Genomic DNA, 20,023 nt, shown 5'->3' with positions numbered 1-20,023 from the left:
ATAATAATCAAGTGATCTTCCTGATATGGCCTTCCTTATCTATGACAGATTCTCTCTTACTAGGCAAGGATGTAAAAATTCATTTTAGGAAAGAATCCTGCTATTAATATGCTTTTCCTGTTATTATTAAACTTATATAACAATCACTAGGTAATAGCCCACCCCCTTTGAGCAGATCTCTGCAGATCTATGAAGATGGACTGCCTTGTAGCAATGCTATATAGACAAATAGATGATTTCTTAAGTCTTAATGATGATCATATAAGAATTCTTAAAATTATATCAGTGGTTATTAAACTCTTTTATAGTGGGACTGCTATTAGGTCCTTTTCTGATAGTCAGAGCTGCAGTGAGAACTCTGCCAGTCTCCCATGTCTCACCAGTTAATTGCTCTTAGATGGTAACCAGACTTTCTCCTACTCAAAGCACATTCCAAGAGATTGTAAAGCAGTTCAGCAAAGGTCATGAAAAGCGAGGTAACAACTTATTATAGGTGCTGGAACAGAAGATAAAATATTGACTGAGTTAATCTATACAAAACTTCACTAATAACTTCGTTATGGTTTTAAACATTCAGTGAACCTGTGGAGCTGTGATAGGTTTAGCAAGATAATTACTTCTAATGGATATGCATGTAAACATTCTTTGTTATAAATTTCTATTTCAATTTATGATTTAATTTTTTTGTGTGAACTTGTGATGAACTTTGGAACATGTGATAATGCATTCTGAGGACATGAAGTATTGAGGACAAAGAGAAGAGGGAAGAATTGTTTTTCTTACTAGAATTTTTTTCTGCTACCCACTCCCCAGAAGAATTTTTTTCCCTTAGAAGAATTATTTCCTTTCCCAGCTTAGGATCTTCTGCTTTTCCCCATTTCTCTTAGATGGTTTTAATAGGAAACTTTTAATAACTTAGTAATAAATTCAATAATCACTTTCTTTTCTTGTTTCTTTTTTATTTTTATTGGACATTTTATGTATTTACATTTCAAATGTTATCCCATTTCTCCGTTCCCCCCTCTCCCAATCCCCCTTTCCCTGCTTCTATGAGGATGCTCCCCTTCCCACCCACCCACTCCCACCTCACCACCCTAGCATTCCCCTGCACTGGGGAAATGGTCCTTCACATGATCAAGGTCTTCTCCTATTGATGCCAGACAAGGTCATCCTCTGCTACATATATGGCTGGAGCCATGGGTCCTTCCATGTGTACTCAGTTTTGGTGGTTTAGTGTCTGGGAGCTACTGAGAGGCTCTGCCATAGCCTTACTGATATTTAGATAAGGATGCTCTTAGCCAACTATCTGAGCAAGGGGACTCGAAAGGACTGAAGGAGATGAAGGGGTTTGCAACTCCATAGGAAGAACAACAATATAGTTATTTTTTAAAGTGTCCCTTTTCATCTGTGACTTCTGACTAGTAGGCTGAAAGGTAGACCCTGCAGTTCCTTCTGAGATAGAACAAAGACCACATTACTTAATGCCCTGCCATTAGGCTACAGGTATCAGTCCCCTAAGCCAGCAGCCTTTTACCCTCAGAAAGAGCAAGAAAGGTTTTAGGACATTTATAGAAGTTATAATCAGCATTTAAGTAAAATTAGAGAGCTAGATGTCCCGAGACCTACAGACTTTAAAGCCATCATCAATGCCCTGGCCACTACCCTCTATGGTTAATTCAACAACCCCATTTGAAGTCCTAGATAGAACATTTTACTATATAGAATTTCTTATGGCCTATATTTGAGATGATCGAGAAGTTGACTTAACACTTAGTGTTGTTTGATAATGTCATAGAAGCTCAATTTGTAGGTGTGATAAAGGATGTATGATTATACTGCTTTAGCAATATGACATTTTTTGATTCTTCTTTTTAAAGTATCCTATCTCTGTAAGGCTTGGCTTTTTGAAATTGCCATGGCTATATTTTCATAATTGCTTTAATTTGAAATATATTTTTTTATTTTTCTCCCAAATGTATTCTTATGTAACATTTTTGAAACACAAAGTTGATCTGAGAGTTAAGAATTAGTGATGCTTTAAAATCAAAATATTTTCTTTTAGAAGATTCAAACTTCAGAACTAGTACATGTAAAATTTATTTGCAAAGGAGTATTTTTATAATAAAAATACTGTTGTTATAATAAAATTGTTTATTTTCATGGTAATACATTCATAATTTTATATGGTTATATTTCAGTAGTAATCACTCTAATTGTAAAAGTTCTACTCCGAAATTTGGCAGTGACTTTCAAACATGAAGATGTGGCTCTTTTTTTTAAATTATAGTAAACATCAATAAGAAGTTAATATATATTCTGAAATTTTTATCACTGAGAGTGCTGTCAATTATAAAGAAATGAAACTACAATGAAGGTAGCAATCTGGGCTTGTGGATTTATGATAATACATGACTAATCACTCACTTTCTATGCATACACTGCATTTTGTCTTTCTCATTTACTTCTACACGATGTTAGTGAACTGGAAGATTACCACTTTTTGAACCCACAGATGTAAGTTTAGATACAAATAATAAGTCTTGGGATTCAAGTTCCATAAATATGAATTACACGCCAACACAATCTGACCACAAACATACTATTTGAATGACATGGAAGTACTTTAATGATTTGATTAATTTAGAAAATATCAGTTACATAGTTCACTTAGGATGATGGTTTTCTGAGTTTAGATTTCTGCACTGCTTAGACTCTATGGATGATTTTAAAATACTCATTATTTTCCTCATAAAATTACTTTATTTGCTGGAAATTAAAAAGGAAACAGTGATTAAATTCTTATTTATTTCAGGCACAAAACTGAACATAATTTATTAAGGAAAATGCTCATAAACGGTTAGTGTTTAATGCAAGTCATATTTTAAAGCTCATGTTACCCCATTTCTAGTGACAATAAAATCTTAGCTTGCTCTAGCAGCACATACGCTATAAATAGATAGGGTGATGAAAACATACATACAAAACAACAGGGCTCTGTACAAGATGCACACCTCACGAAAAGCCATGATCATCCATATTTTGAATGTATGTGATACCACGTAGCATGTTGTTAAAAACAGGAAGTGTTCCTATTAGAGTCTGTCTACCTAAAAATTGATTCATTTCTAAAACTGACATGATTTTTTTAACCTTATACAAATTGCTATACAAAATATGAACTGCTTGCTTTTGTGATATGTGTAGTATGACAAATGATTCTCCTAAATTTTCTAACTCTTACTTGTAGACTGGAGCTTACATGAACTTTTGGTAAGAGAAGAAGACATCATTATAAAAAGATGCAGTGTTCCCATTAGATCATGCTTAACTTTTGTTGACAAAAAAACCAAACCAAACCAAACAAACAAACAAAAACTAAAAAGAAAAAAATCTACTCATTCAATCTTGGGTTTCAATATTAAAGTACTTAGGTTTTCCTCCTTGATAGGATGATAGTTGAGAATGACTCTTCACTTGTAGAACTTGAAATGAATTATTCTAAGTATCAGTATCTTTTTATAGAGTGCTGTGTCTTCATTATCATTGTTTATCTTATTATTGTGGTATTGTATACATGTGAGACAAAAATTGCACTGTAAGTTATGTGTCATTCATCTTAGAATATATTTTTAGAAATTTAAAATGCATCTCTATTAGTTTTCATAGTGTTGCCTCAGCGGAATTCTTTTTAACATAGGGAAATTACTTCTAAACTCATTGATTTGTTCAGTATTTGTAGAACAGGTAACACAAATGTTATCAAAGTTTTGACTTTCACTTTAATTTTCCACACACAGTGAGGCAAGTTATCAGGGGATTGAATTCTCATTTCATTTTCTGAATTGGTTATTTATACATTTGAAACAATAAACAACTCCCAGTTCTTTTGATAATTTTTTTATACAAGTTTGCCAATAACTCTCCAGGGTTTATAATTTTAATATAGAAAACATTGCATAAATTTCCTTTTCTTAATAATCTTCATGTGCTTCATATTGTATAAGAAATAAACTATTGAAAATTGTATGCAAAATGTGTTAAAATACTAATATATGGTACTAATACTAATAATGATAAATGAATAGAATCAACTCTAGTCTTTTTAACACAGTGACGTATTTTACAAACAATTATGTGAATACTTCTAGAAATCAGGGAATCACTACATTGAATTGGTGTTCAAATTCAGAGCCAACAGTAGAATGGGGGATAAAACAAACATTCTATAGAGAATGTCTGATTTTTTTTTTAATTTTATAGTGCTTATGAGAAAGGGCAAGCCAAGAAGGTCTTTCTTAATCAGACTTGAGAACTGACTTGAGTAATTACTGAGATTAAATTTTAGTGCACTTTATAAAAAATATTACTTTCACAGAAGTGAAGGAATACAATTGTGTGATAGTGGTGACAGCAATAGAAATACGTATAGCCAGGAAAATGCGAGCAAGAGATTTAGAAATGACTGCACAGCACCGCATCAGGGAATGTGGTAAGAGTAACATGATTGATAATGTTTCCCATATAAATAAAATCTTTAAATCTTCTTGTAGAAATAAATGTTGGGAAAGTGCTTTTCTTTTACCTTAATTCCTATGAAAATATTTCTTGATGTAGAGCAAGAGACAGTAAAAAGAAGACAGTTAAAAAGAGAAGACATTCATGCATTTAAGCCACCATTAATCTGATTCTAATACAAGGCAGATCATTAATCTTTTGCGAAACTATGACTCTAGCCACTTAAACTCTTTTTAGTGCTTTGCATGACAAGGGCAGGATAGGCCCTGCAGATTTTGGATTTAAGATTTGTTTCCAATATGCTAACTTAGACAAACACTTTTTGAAACTCCAAACATACAATAAAATTCTTTGCATTGGAGAAATGATGACAAGCCAGTCAAGGAGAAAAAAATTAAACACAGACAGGGTCCTATAGAGTTTATCATGAATGACAGTATAGATAGATGAAAAGAAATGACATTTGTCTATGTGTCATCTTCAGTCTTAATGATGTGGAACAGGGTAACATTGAATAGGACTTGGTGGCCATTGTTCCAGGCATAAAGAGCTCTATCTCTTGCATTGTAGTCAAGCATAGATATGTGAAAGTATTGGTTATGGAAGGGGATGTCTGTGTACTCATATGTGGAGGTTTTTGTGGAATAGGAATAATACACTTTGGCTCCTGTTAAGTGGGAATTGGTGACATACAGAGTCCCACAGATCATGAAGGATTCCCCTGCACTTCTCTTGGGATAGCCAGTGCTCCAGCTCTTCATCACCTCCAAGGTATCTTGATTAAGCTGGCTGATGACAATATTGCCTGCATTCTGGTTAGTTGCATATACAGCCCACAGCCCAATTTCATCAGCCATTAGGTCAATGTCGGAGAATCCACCCCACGTGTAGGGGTACACATTGTGAAAACCAGCATACTCCAGGCTTCTTTGGGCTAGCACTCTCCCTAAATCAAAGCTGTACTTGATGATGATATTACTTTGATACTTGTTAAAGTAGAGGGAGCCATTGTAGACCACGTGGTTAGTTCCTGCCCACTTGAAAGGGAGGTTGTATGTCCTTGATTCAGCTCCACTAACAAAGTCTGCAATGGACTTGTACTCACGAACTATTTTATTGTTAGTGTAACTGTCCATGTACCAGACCTGAAAATAAAGGAGAAGAGAGAGAAAGAGAAACAAGTGGAACGGTTAAATTCTGCACATTTACAAACATTTCAAACCACAGACAGTTACAGTCAAAGTTTCAAGTTCTGGATGTCAAATGTTCTAATTGCTAACCCATTGAAATATCATAGCATATGGGCTTTTGTAAGGGTGTTTGTAAGGAAAGCCTGCGAAATTGCCTAAAAGATAAGGATGCTTGCTGCCAAGAATGACAAGATGAGCTGCATCTTTAGGACCTGAAAGATGGAAATCAAGAATCACAGGGTCCTCTCACCTCCATATGTATGTGAGCAAACACACGTGCACAAATGTAATTAGGTAGTAATTTTGTATATTTCTTTTATATACAAATATCATTTTCTAAGGGATATATTTTTTATTTTTATTTTATTTACTTTTTCTTTATTTTTTGTCTAGTTCATGCCTATTGCTGGGCAAACCCAGCACATATTACAAGGAACATCTTCTGATGTAACCATGTGATCTATGACAACTGTAGTTATTATCTTTTTCCTGTACTTTACCCTACAAAAAATGTCTTTCATTTTACATGCCCAACTTACGTCTACTTTCTAGTTGCCACAGACTGCTACTAACAGTTACTCACTTAATTATGTTGTAGGCTTTAATTTTATAGCAAATCTAATTTGGGGAGGACTATTAAGAATTTTAATTCATAATAAATTCATTAATAAGTAGAAATATAATCAGTTACTGCTATATTTAATTACATAATACAGGAATTGTCAACCTAAAAAATTCCCTATTTTAAGTGTGCTTCTTTTACAATTGTCTCTAGCAATATATTGATTTACATAATGAACTGTTTCATTACTCAGAGCTTTTATTAACCTAAAGATCATATTTCTTGTGGAATATTCAGGGAATTTTGGATGCTTGTGATTTACATTTCAAGCATAAAACAGGACAAATTCGGTGACAATCAGACAAAACTACACTGAATATTTTTTTTTAGATTTATTGATTTATTTATCTTATGTATGTGAGTACACTGTCGCTGTCTTCAGACACACCAGAAGAGGGCATCAGATCCCATTACTGATGGTTGTGAGCCACCATGTGGTTGCTGGGAATTGAACTCAGGACCCCTGGAAGAGCAGTCAGTGCTCCTAACCACTGAGCCATCTCTCCAGCCCCACACTGAAGAATTTTAAGAGGAACATATCACTAAAATAGGTTTGTTCCACACTATATATATATATATATATATATATATATATATATATATATAGCAGTTCTAGCTAGAAAATATCAAAAAATAATACTCTTAACATCAGGAAAAAAGAAAGAGGTTGGAGGAAAACAGTAGACTTGAAACCTAATTATAAGCAGAAGTATTGGTAAAAGCAACATACTCTGTTATTCTTTTCTGATGCTAAAGGATCAGTCATCCAAGCACCAAATCGAGTTCCAGATGTCTTGACTGTGATGGGGCCTGTGATTTTCATCAGTTTGCCACACGCTGAAATTAGAGGAGCACAAACATGTTGGTTGAACACAGACAATGAGTCCAATACACAAACTCAGACAAAAGCAAAGGGAGGGATATAAAGCAAAGTAAATCCATGAAATCAATGTCACATTATCTGAATGAATGAGTACCATGTTGATTTTAATGTATTTTATCCCTAAAGGGGATATGACTTGTAATTTCAATGCTCTAAGTGTAAAGTATAGTAAAAATTAAATTTTTTTACTGACAACAGATCTTCTCTTATACAATACAAACCAAGCACAGTTTCCTCTTCTTCTACTCCTCCCAGTTCCTTCAACCTCCCTCTCCCCCAGATACTTTGTCTCTGTCTCTGTCTCTGTCTCCATTGAGAAAATAGCAGGTCTCCAAGAGACAACAACCTAACACAACAAAACATAATACAATAAGACAAAGCAAAAGTTTTCATATCTAGGCTGGACAAGTTAATCCAGGAAAACCATCCCAGGAACAGGTAAAGGAGAGAGAGAGAGACGGCCTCTCCTACTGTTAAGCGTCCTGGATATTTGATGATCAGCTACCCATATCTTTCTGCTTTTCTTATATTTTTTTTGGTTCTTTTTTTTCGGAGCTGGGGACCGAACCCAGGGCCTTGCGCTTCCTAGGTAAGCGCTCTACCACTGAGCTAAATCCCCAGCCCCATTTCTTATATTTTATAGTCATGAAAAGTATACAAGCTAGACAGAACTCTGAAGCCTGATTTTTAGTTTTAGTTTAAACATGTCCATTGCAATATATCCTTATATAACATAGTACTGAAAATTCCCTGAAAGGTATAGAGTTATGAGGTTCCCATTATACAGATAAAAAGGCATGATCAAACAGTCATGGTCATGCAAAGAATAAAACCTTAAATCTCAGGTACAAAAGACTCCAAAAGAACACATAATGGCAGTTTCTGAATCTGATGTGTAATAAACATCATTATTTTCATTAAGAAAGTATGTGTGTATGTATACTCTATACATATAATAATACTTAAACATATATGTAGTCACTATTGCTGTAAATAAGTCTTAAGAATAGCTAAAATTTCATAAATGCCAGAACCAAAACCAAAGGGCAAGCAACATCTGTGATTTTTTAAAAAGCAGAATGCAAAAGTAATTTATCTTATGTATATTTGAAAGCAATTTTGTTACAAATGTTTACCTTTGATCCAAATAATGAAATAACATTTCTGTCCATTTATTTTATTTTTTCTATTTTCTCTTGATGTTATTTCATATTTTTCTATCTTCCTCTGCCTAGTGTAAAAATTGATAAGTGTCTAGGTCATTGCTGCTGGCTGCTGTATGTTTGGAAGAAGAAATGTTCAAGGCAAACCATGAACAAAAGCACCCTAGCCTGCAGCTTATTTTGGCTCATATTTCTTCCTATATGCTCCTCATAAGAATAATTTGTAGTTGGCAGAACACCAAGATGCATAGTTAGGAAGATGATGAATGGGAACATATTTTTCCCTGTTATTGAAACAGTAACTACACATTCTGTTATACAAAATATTTCATGATACCTGAATTGAAATCATTTTCTATTTTATTTGAAAAGAATAAGATTTGGTGACATCTTTGCATACTTCACAATTTCTTTGTATTGTTTTACTGATTCTTGAGACCCAGTTTATCAAGAGTGGGGTAGTAGTTCATTAGACTCCATTCTATTATCTATTATTTATGCATCCATCCATCCATCCATCCATCCATCCATCTATCTATTACCTATAGCTTGTGTGTTACACCTATTTGGAATAAGGCAGTTCAGGTTATTATAAACATGTAAAAACATATGAGCAAAGTAGAATCAATATGGATTAGAGATACATTAATATATTTTGAGTTGATTTAGTTGAATAGATGATATAAACATAAGACATATAAAAGTGATGATGACCCACATAAATATTTCTAAGTAAACAGAGGACAACACCATAGAAGCATCCAGTGTACATAGAGTGAAGTGAAAAGACATCCTTGTCTCCAATTAAACCACAGAACAACATATATGTTTATTTTTTGTGAAAGATGAAAAATTATTCTTGATGGAAATGGTGGACTGACTGATAACTGCTTTTATCTCCTCTATTTTTTTCTGATTTCAATAACATTACAGTGGAGAAATAAGCAATAAAATATGTTTTAAATTCTAAAGACAAGGAAAAGGATAAAAAGATCCACTTGTAGAGAAGTTGAATAAATTTTCCAAAGTCACAGATAATGGAGAGGGTTCACAAAAGATTTAAACTAAGATGTGCTGGCTTGTACTAAAGCACTGATGACTGAAGAAGCGAAGTTGTATAGAGAGAGCACACTGGAGTATTCCAGTAACTAGGCACGTGGGCAGAACTTAATGCACGCTAAGGCTACTTGGTCTCATTTCTTGCCTAGACGTAGGCCTCTAAAAAGAGGTCAACACACCTGCAAAACTATGTGTTAGTTACCCTAAAAGATTTAAAGTGGAGAATGTATATTTTGGAGGTTCAGCACAGGCTCCTCCTGCTTAATGACATGGTCCCCCTGCCTGTCACTCATAGTCAGAAGTCCCAAGTTCAATGTAATTACTCAAAGGGGCTAAGTAGTTTCTTGTTCACAATTGTAAAATTAGAGGATACCACAGATGACTTTAAAACTATGGTTAAAAACAATTCTGATGAAAAAGAATCCAGAAAGTAGTTGAGACACTTTTCCCTTTAGACACTTGAAGTTGTGAATTTGGACAGTGAAAGATTCATTTGGAAATGAAAACTATGATTGCATCTTTACAAAAACAGACAGAAAATTGAAAAGGGGTGGGAGCATGAAACAGAAAATATTGTTTCCAATGTTTAAATAACGTTTCTAGAATAAGGAGAGACAGAACAAGACTAGAAGAAATCATCCACATTATGTAGAGAAGTACCTGTAACAGAATGACTGTGAAATATAGGTTGGCTAAAATCAAAGTGATTGAAATTTTCAAGATATTTAAACTGGTTTCACATAAGCAAGTAAGAATTAGACTGGAATTCAGCTTTTTATCACCATGCTGGATAATGGAATGCAAAAAAGGGTCTATGCCTTTGTATTGAAGAAGAAAAATACAAAAACAGACAACATAGGATCTTTTCTGATGTGCAACTATTCCAGAAGCATTTTTGCTGTATAATTTTCTTAAGAAACTACTTGAGGATATAAACCAGTGAACAAGTTAGTAACTGAACAGAGGCAGACATGAGACCAGTAAAGCAATGACTTCCTCTATAATGAGAACTGTGCAGGAGACTTTGAGAACAGCTTTAAGAGGAAGGTTTCCCAAAAGCAGCCAACATGAAAATGATAAATATTTTATAGATATGGGTATGAGATATATATATATATAATATATATATACATACATACATATATATATATATCACTTCATTTTTAATTCTTTGAGACTGTCTCTAACTACGTGGCTCAATCTGGCTTGAAATTTGCTATGTAGATCAGGCTGACCTTGTCCTGAGATCCCCATGCTTCTAGGATTAAAAGTATGTATCATTCCATCTGGCTTACTGTTAAATATATATATATAATTCCATTTAATGGTACAGATATTATGGCTCTAGATTTAGAAAGGAAGGAATTATACATCGCAGTTTCCAGGGAACAATATAACATGATCATAATATTATAACCATTTGCATTAAATGTAAAAAGTCATCAGCTCATAATCAAATTACTTGACTGGTTCTCTAACTACTGCCTAATTATAGAAAAGACAAAATTACCTATGTCCAAAAGGACATGCATGATGTGTACTCTCTTAAGAAATGGATATTACCATGCAGTACAGGATACCTACACACCATCCCAGATCCTATGAAACTAAATAACAGCAAGGCCAGTGGAGGACACTTGACTCTCACTCAGAAGGGGAAATAAAAAATTCACTGGAGATGGGTGAAGGGAGGGGTCAGGGTGAGGGGATGGGGAGGGGATTATGGTTAGGGATCAGGTAGAGAAGAGCTCAGGAGTGAGGGTCTAGAGAGTGAATGAAAATCAGCAGCTGGCTGGAGTGGAGCACAGACTGAGGAAAGGCCATCCAGAGACTGCCCTACCTGGGGAACCATCCCTTATCCAGACACCAAACCCAGATACTAAGGCTGATGCCAAGAAGTGCTTGCTTACAGGAGCCTGATATAGTTGTCTCCTGAGAGGCTCTGCTAGAGCCTCACCAATACAGATGCAGATGGCTTGCAGCCAACTATCAGACTGAGCATGGGGACACCAATGGAGTAGTTAAAGGACTGAAGGAGCTGAAGGAGTTTGCCACCCCTACAGGAAGAACAAAAGTATCAACCACCCAGACACCGCCACCCCGCTGAGAGCTCCCAATGACTAAACCATCAACCAAAGAATATGGAGGGACCCATGGCTCCATCTGCATATTTAGCAGAGGATGGCCTTATCAAACTTCAGTGGGAGGGGAGGCCCTTAGTCCTGTGAAAGTTTGAGGCCTTAGCATAGGGGAATGGGCATGTGGGTGGGGTAGCACCCTCGTTGGAGCAGGTCCAGCGGGAATAAGGTAGGGAGTTTGCGGAGAGGAAATGAGGAAGTGGGATAACATTTGAAATGTAAATAAATAAAATAACCAATTAAAAAGAAAAGAAAATCAGCAGCTGGGAGGTACAGGCATCTCTAGGATGTGCCAGAGACCTGGGATTGGGGAGGCCCCAGGCAGTTCATGAGGTGACTCTAGCTGAGATTCCTAGCAGTTGGGAATACGAAGCCTAAAATGGCCACTTCCTGAAGTTGAGCAGGATTCCCTCCCAGTGGAGGGAATAGGACACCAACCTCACACAAAACTTTCTACCCAAAATTTGTCCTGCCTAGAAGAAGTACAGGGACTTGTTTTAGGAGCAGAGACTGAGGGATTGGCCACCTAATAGCTGGCTCAACTTGAAACGCATCCAATGTTAAGAACCGATCTCTGACGCTATTATTAATGAATGGTACTTTGTTATGCCTGCAGACAAGAGGCAAACATAATTACCCTCTGAGAGGGTTCACCCAGCAGCTGATGGAAACAGATGCAGAGACTCAGGGAATATTGTACAGAGCTTAGGAAGTCCTATGGAAGAGTTAGGCGAAGGATTGAGGGACCTGGAAGGGATGGGGACTCCACAAGAAGACCAATAGGGTCAACTAACATGGACCCTTGGGGGCTCCCAAATACTGAACCACTAACCAAAAGGCATACCTAGGCTTCTGTATGGAAGGCTGAACATAGGCATCTGCACATATGTAGCAGATGTGCTTCTTTGTCTTCATATGGTTCCTCCAAGAACTGCAGCAAGGACTGTTCCTGCTGCCTGCCTGTGGATCCTGTTCCCCTAACTGTGCTGCCTTGTCTGGTTTCAGAGGTAGAGGATGTGACTAATCCTGCAGGGATTTGTGCCTGGGTAGTTGATACCCAGGGGTAGTTGGGTAAGAGGGTTGACAGGAAGGTTGACTGGGAGGAGAGGGGATTCTATGATTGGGATGTAATCGAAGAAAAACAAAACAAGAAAACAAAATTCAAAACAACAACCACTCCCCTCCCCCCCCAAAAACAATATAAAATCAAACAAACAAACAAAAGAAGCTGTGAGGCCAGGATTACATGATTTAGAAAACTTCCCAGTGCAACCTCTGGCCAGCAATAAACACTTGCCTTTTAGCTTTAAAATAAATAAGTCAACAAAATAAAATTATAAAATTTTTCCAAATAAAGATTAAAAAATCAATGTGGTAAAAGTATAAGTAGTTTGATTTTAATCAATATCTGTGAGTTGCCATGAAGCATACAAAATAGAGATGCATTTTTTAAATAGCTCAAGCAGATGTTATCTAAATTTTCAGTTACTAGAATAGGAACTCATTAAATAATGTCTATGATTGATTTTTAAAAGTAGGAAATAAACATACTATTCAACATGCTAATTTAACCAATCTAAAGCCCTAAAATTAAACTGTTAAATTTGTTAAACTCTGACTAGAAAAGCACAAAGAGAATGTTGGTTTCCATTCTAAGCCCTTTAGATCTTTAAGCATACTATTTTTGCCACATGTGTATATTGAAATTGTGATTTTAAAATGTTAAAGTAGGTGCAAAAACATTAGAGCCACTAAATTTGAAAAGTTAGAAAATGCATTTATGTACTGCCTGTTGAAAATCATTTTCAGGTTTTATGTGCCATGCACAGCCTGGGAGTGGATAGAAAGAGAAAGGGTCACAGACTGAAGAGAGGAAACCAGTGAATAGCCTGCATTTTAATATTTTGAGTCCTGCAAGGCTTCGACTGAAATTGAATGCTTTAAACTTCCAGCTCCATTTTACAGTTGACTTAACAAGTTCACTCACTCTACCTCTGTACACTTATAAAATAAGAATACTGTCAATTGTAACATTTAGCCATATCTTTTCTATAGCAAGCAATTTAATCATTTTTTAAGAGATGAAAAATGGGGAGGGAAAACATACAAAAGGAGGAGGGGGACACGAGAATATACTGGAGGAGAGGGAGGGGCAAAAATATACTAAGATTGCTTCAAAAGCCTTAAGGAATTGCATCATTTCATATTAACTAAATTTACGTGTACTACACATAAATGTATGTACATCCATACACATACGGCTCAAATAAAGTTCTGCCATAACTAACAAAAACACAGCATCAGGCACGAGAATTCACATTTTGAGCTGTTGTTTGTCAGGGGAGTCTAGGAGTCTCCCCAAAACGTACAGGGTATTGTTTGCTTTCACCTTCCAGATTGACGGTAGATTTCTATTGCTGGAGACATCACGCAGTTTGAACACAGGATTAGAAATATTTCAGCTAGATATGACCTGGAAGCCTCTTCCCTGGGGACCAGTTTTTATAGTATCAGAAGTGCTATGCAAACTGCCAATGAAAAGCAATCAATTGTCCTATCTACATGATACATATGAATAACAACAGTAATTAGCAAGGTAACATATTCCCAAATGTGCTATCTTGCTGGTAGCTAGAAGGTTTTTAAAACAATGCAAGGCCTACTCAATAGAGAGAAAACATGTGTGGTACCAGAAACCTAGCCGATACCCAGGGGTAGTGAGGCTGTAGATTTTACTGTGGATCTTACTACTGCTGCTTTACTAAGACCAGCTTAATTACTAACTGCTTCCAAAGTACTTCTTCATTTATTCACAGATTATGTGTAGCTTTCAGACCTCATCAAGGAAGCATCTATTGGTGGCATAAAGAGACCATTGCAGAAAAATAAACCCGATTAAAATGTAGAGAACCACTGGTTGTGGGGTGCCCACTCCCAGTGGAGACATTTATAACAAACTCCCTGCACCTAGTGCTTAGGGAAAATCGTGAGAAAGGCATGGGAAGACTGTAAGAGTGAGAGGACCAGGAAGTCTGCTATGAGATTGTGTTTCCTAGAAAGAATAAGAGAGCTACATTCGCACTTACATCATCAACATGGCTGCCTAAGCAAGACTGGAAAAACGCAAACACCAATAGATATGGAAAGAGAAATCTTATGGGCTCTAACAAACAGCTAGACAACTAATAGCTTCTGAGAGAGGCATAATTAGTCTTCCCCAGGATGAGTGTCTTAATTAGAGATGCAATATCTAATGGGTTGTCCTAAAATCATCTACAACAAGCAACACTAAATAGACTTAGCTGGTTGTATTTATATATTTATGAAATGTGAATACACATGCATATATATGAAAATAAGAAAAATAAGCTGTGAATTTGAGAGGAAGCAAGCAGGATAACATAAGAGGTAGGAGGAATGGACATGAGAAGGTTTGGAAGGAACAAAGGGAAAGGGAGAAATGCTACAATTATATTTTAATTAAAATTTGAAAATCGTAAAGAAGATAAACTGAATAGAGTTATACTTCTAATGAGTTATCACAGTGTGGTTTTGCACATGTTTTAAATACTTACATTTCTTGTGAGTTCTTACTACGTACATACATACACTACTGTACATGTCTTTATTTGGGAATTATATTGTCTGATCACTTCTTGGCCTTTAGCTAAGCACAAGCGTAGAATCTGCTCTTATCAATTTAATAAATTGTCTGAGAAAAATATCATTTGCTGTTACATAAGGAAGTTAAATGAATTTTGAATTTTTTTATTACTGTCAGTTTTCTTAGACATTTTGGTTATATTTGAATCATCTTCAATATGTGTAAATGAATATTTATGAACAAGGCTTCAAACATATTTCAAATCAATTCTTTGACCAAGGAGGATCTAAACACAGACACATAACTTATCCGTTGCCTTCTGGTTCCACTCTAGGTTATTTTCTCTTAAACCTGCATGTTCAGCATCCACTCAGTGGTTCCCATCTTTCCATGACTCACGATATGCAATGCTCTGTCTTCCCTTGTCTGACCTCAGTCCACCATCATTTGTCATCTGGAGACATGTTTCTTTTTGTAAGCTAATTTTGTACTGTTAATCCATGAGGCACATTTGAAATAAAGTGCAGCTGAATTTTCATGTGTTTTAAGTCTGGTTCAGTTTAATCTGAAATAAGCACATGCATTCAAAATTTTAAAATATTCCAAGGCTGAGAAGACTTCTACCTCCTACACTTCCAATTTGATATGTAATTTGGGTTGTAATTGACAAGGAATCATCCATTAGCTCATGAATTGAAGGGTTGCTTATATACAGTTTTAGCTTAATTAGCATTTGAGGAGGCTATCTGGGAAAAGGCAGTATTTTAAAATGTTGTGTCAGTGATTGTAGTCTAGAGAACTACTTGGGTTTGGATCTATATGGTATCCTTACGGTTTATTGACCTTGAAGAATTTCCTAACCTCCTATTGTGCCTTGGGTAACAGAGATAATCAAAAAGCATTCACCATGGAGTTAAAAAGATTAAATAAGCAACACAAGTTACATATTTAAAATAACACTCAGTACACAGTCAGATACTTTAGAATATTAACTATTGCATATGTTCCTGCTAGGAATCTAAGACTGATCAAATTAAAGTCGTAAAATCAATGTGAACGTTTGTAAGTTTTTATAGATATAATCTAAAATTACAGAAGAGTTTTAAAAGGGAACATTAGGGAATAAAAAGATCCGTGAACTGCAATTTTAAAAGAAAATTCTATCTACTTTATGGACAATGAACTGCAGAGGGAGAAGAGTAGGGAGGATATTCTCTGAGAGTTGTTGCTCTATTTGGCTGAGGGATGTAAAGCAGAGATAGAGACAGAGGAAACGGTATACTTGGGTGTCTGATATTAAGGGTAAAGTTGATAGAAACCAATTTTGGGTTAGATGGGAAGATAGGAGGCCCAAACAACTTAATAATGTTGTAGTGTAATGTGCAAATATATGGACTGCTCAACTTTAGGCAGAGTATAGTGCCAGTTACTGAGTTACAAAGATAGGGAGGAGGAAGAAGAAAACTGTCAAGACGCCAGTGAAGGTAGTTTTCAACTGTGCATGATTTGACATAGTATCTGGTGAGAAAAATTGTACTTGAAGGGAACAGATGCCCCTGGGAGAAGCACTTTGGGCATTTGTAAGTGCCGTGATGATAGTGAAGGTCTGAGGATGGATTAGCTTCCTGAGTGGCATACACCAAGAAGGACATCCTCAACAGAAGTCAGCAAATAAGCATTTAAGGGACCCATCGGAGATGCTCTGGAAGAAGCATCTTTGGGAGTAGATTTCTGAAAATACTTCTTACCTTTAGAAATTAAGCTTTGGCCTAATCTTACAGCTGAGTTAATAACATGGTTTAAGAGCTTTAAAGCTATATTAAATCTGTTTTCCTACTGTGTGTTTAGTGTGTGAATTATTTTTAAGAAAGTCACATAAACAACCTGACTCTGTCTTGAAATTCCCATTAATCCATTTGCTTTGTTTTTCAAGCCGAGCTAAGTGTTTTTCACTTCAGCATTGTATTCTGTACTCCTCCATCCTGCTGGCCTACAAGTGTGTGTGTGTATGTGTGTGTGTGTGTGTGTGTGTGTGTGTGTGTGTGTGTGTGTGTGTATGTGTTGTGTAAGCAGTTATGAAGGTCAGAGTAACCTAGAAAAGAAATACCAAGCATAATTTTTGACAGCAACATGTGGATATGGCTTGGTAACACCTACTTGCAGTTTTGAGTGCTTTTCTGGGTCACTAAAGACTTCCCTATAAACAGTTTATAACCTATAAAATGTTAAAAATAAATTAAAATGTGAGATTTTTAATTATCTTCCCGTACCATATTTTCTGTGCTATGTAGTACAAAGACCCTTGTTTGGAACAGATGGAGGACAAACAGAAAGAAGTAAAGAATTTAAATTTGGGTTCACTCTTGGTCTAAATTATCCCAAGAGGAAGAATCTTTTTTTTTAACAAGACATCACTGAACCAAGTAAAACAGTTCCTCAGAAGGCTGTGTACTGACTTGTGGAGAATCCCATCCTGATGGCTAACAAGACCCTTGCAAAGCAATAGCTGTGGTGTGTACTGCAAAGAAGTCACTGGTGATCATGAGGCATTCAGAAAGTGACAAATCATAATTTGAATGAGAGTTGATTTGAAAAACATGATAAACCAAAGGGCAACGCCAGGCATGTCTTTTTAGAAAAAAGGAGGGAGGGAGAGGCAGGGAAGCATGTGCTCATCGAAATTACTTTTCTGTTGTCATTTAGTAAAGTCAGGTATGTATCTAGGTGCCACGTGGTAGAGAGTGAACAATGAACATTGTAAAAGATCGAAATGAAATAAACAAAATCCACAACTAAATAGTAATTGAATTTACTTAGTATTCATAATTAATCATGCCTCCACTTGCCCTTTAATGTGTATGTGTATTAATTACAATCAGACACAGAAACAAAGATTCTGCCTATGACTTATGCTAAGGTAGACAGGATTAAGTCTGGTTCCCCTTACATGTCACATGTCAGAATCATTGTATACTGCAGATAATGCACTTACTTTCCAGAAAGGGCTGTCTAAAGTCTGGCATATTTTTTTCTGCTAAGTGGACATTAAATTGATTCAGGGTAAAGAGACTGTTATATGCTGATGAGGACAAAGTGGTATCTGTGGTCATGGCCCATTTAACCAACAATAGATAGACAGACAGACGGATGGATGGATGGGCAGGCGGGCGGGCAGGCAGGCAGGCGGGCGGGTGGGTGGATGGATGGATGGATGGATGGATGGATGCATAGATATATAGCAAGTCCCCACTATGGCCATGTGGTAGTCATCACCATGCTGTTATTGTCGGGTGGGCATTCTCGGGAAGTAAGCAACACTTGAGGATCTCTTAGTGTTGAGTACTTCCCAAGAGAAACTTCCTTTAAGTTGGTCATTGTTTTATCTTGTCAAATAAAGTCAGCAGAAACAAATCTACAGGAATTTATGAAACTGGCTGCTTTCCCAGTTATAATTTTATGGTCTTTGGTGTCAAGAAAACATAGGCAAAAGGAACAGAGACATTGAGAAAAAGAAAACAAAACTTTATCTGATTTTTGTTTCATGACTTTCCCAAGCTAGCTTTTGTTCAAATGAATCATTTTCTTTTCTCTTACTTTCTAGAGGACAAGGGAAGCTAGTCAGGAAAGATAATATCCCCAAATGCCTGGAAGACAAATGTTCCCATGAAGGTGCATGACGACAGAAGGGAGGTGGAGTCTTGGGTCAATGATTTCCCCTACCACTCTCCTCCACCTAGAGAGAGACCTATGGAAATGTCAGAATTGATAACATTCTACCTATGCAAAAAAAAAATACCGAAAACATTATTTAAAAAGGTAGTCATTTTATTTCTCTGATGAATTTTAAGCATTTATTTTCTATTGTCAGTTATCACCCATGATTAGTTGAGGAAATGGTACAGTTTAGGATGCAGCCTGAGGAAGTTGAATCATTGATGCATAAAACACACCCATTCTCTTTTCTTATATCTTTAGCATATGAATGTGTTTTACTATAGTTTAGTGGAAGAGCTTCTAGCTTTGGATTCTTAGTCCAAACCCATACATATAACTTAGATAGAGCAGGGATTATTTCTATCGACGGAAAATTGTTTTTCTTCTTAAAGGGTATGGGGAACTCATGTAGTAAGAAATACACATGATTTAATTTTACAACCTGTTAAAATTCTTATAGAAGACTATTTCAGCCATCCTTTGGGAGCCCTGTAAAATCTACTTATATCATTTAAATTTTATCTTTATGTCTAGACTTGTTGATTATGCTGCTAAGTGAAATGATTGTGGTAGCTACAATGAGCTTCTGCTGAGGATAAGAACAATTAACTGTGTGTATAATAACTCATCTTTTATCAGAAAACACACCTTTACCTTCTTCATTGTTTAAGGAAGTACTTCAACTCTTCCATTTATCTTTTAAATATAAATTTAGTTAGAAATATATCTTAAAATAAAATCCATTTAGACCTAAAACTGAATGGACAATAGTGTAATGAAATCCCTGAAAAAGTAGAAATTTATACTTTTCATCTGGAAATATAGGATATGTGATTTAAATATAGTCATAAATTAAGAGCATATAAATATATGAAAGATTAATGATAATCAATTTATAGTAAAGTTTATTGATTACTTAAAACCTTAGCTAAAAAAAACTTTAGTTCAAAAGTTCTATAAGAATCAATCTCAGGTGCACGGAGCAGGAATATTTTGGGTTGTGTATGGCAGATTCTGGCAAATGATTTCAAATGACTTATTAGGCTTTAATTTAACTTAATCTAAGTACATGTTCTTATATTTTTCTACATTATGTTTCTGATTAAAATCTCACTTTTCTACCCCCAGTGAGCCA

General features: G+C 35.8%; 1 protein-coding gene across 2 annotated transcripts in view; it reads right to left on the bottom strand.

The window, feature by feature from the left end:
* Positions 1 to 2,602: 2,602 nt before the first annotated feature.
* Positions 2,603 to 20,023, bottom strand: part of Olfm3 (olfactomedin 3) — a 222,518-nt gene continuing 205,097 nt past the window's right edge. For both annotated transcript variants that reach the window (XM_017590639.3, NM_145777.2), the window contains exons 5-6: positions 7,058 to 7,164; positions 2,603 to 5,660 (exon numbers count right to left, since the gene is read on the bottom strand). In XM_017590639.3, the coding sequence (XP_017446128.1) occupies positions 4,983 to 5,660; positions 7,058 to 7,164 (785 nt within the window). In that variant the 3' untranslated portion in view covers positions 2,603 to 4,982. The remainder of the gene's footprint in view (positions 5,661 to 7,057; positions 7,165 to 20,023) is intronic.

The sequence above is a fragment of the Rattus norvegicus genome, chromosome 2 (assembly GCF_036323735.1).
Source record: "Rattus norvegicus strain BN/NHsdMcwi chromosome 2, GRCr8, whole genome shotgun sequence".
Lineage (NCBI taxonomy): Eukaryota > Metazoa > Chordata > Mammalia > Rodentia > Muridae > Rattus > Rattus norvegicus.
This window is presented reverse-complemented; position numbering and strand designations above follow the sequence as displayed.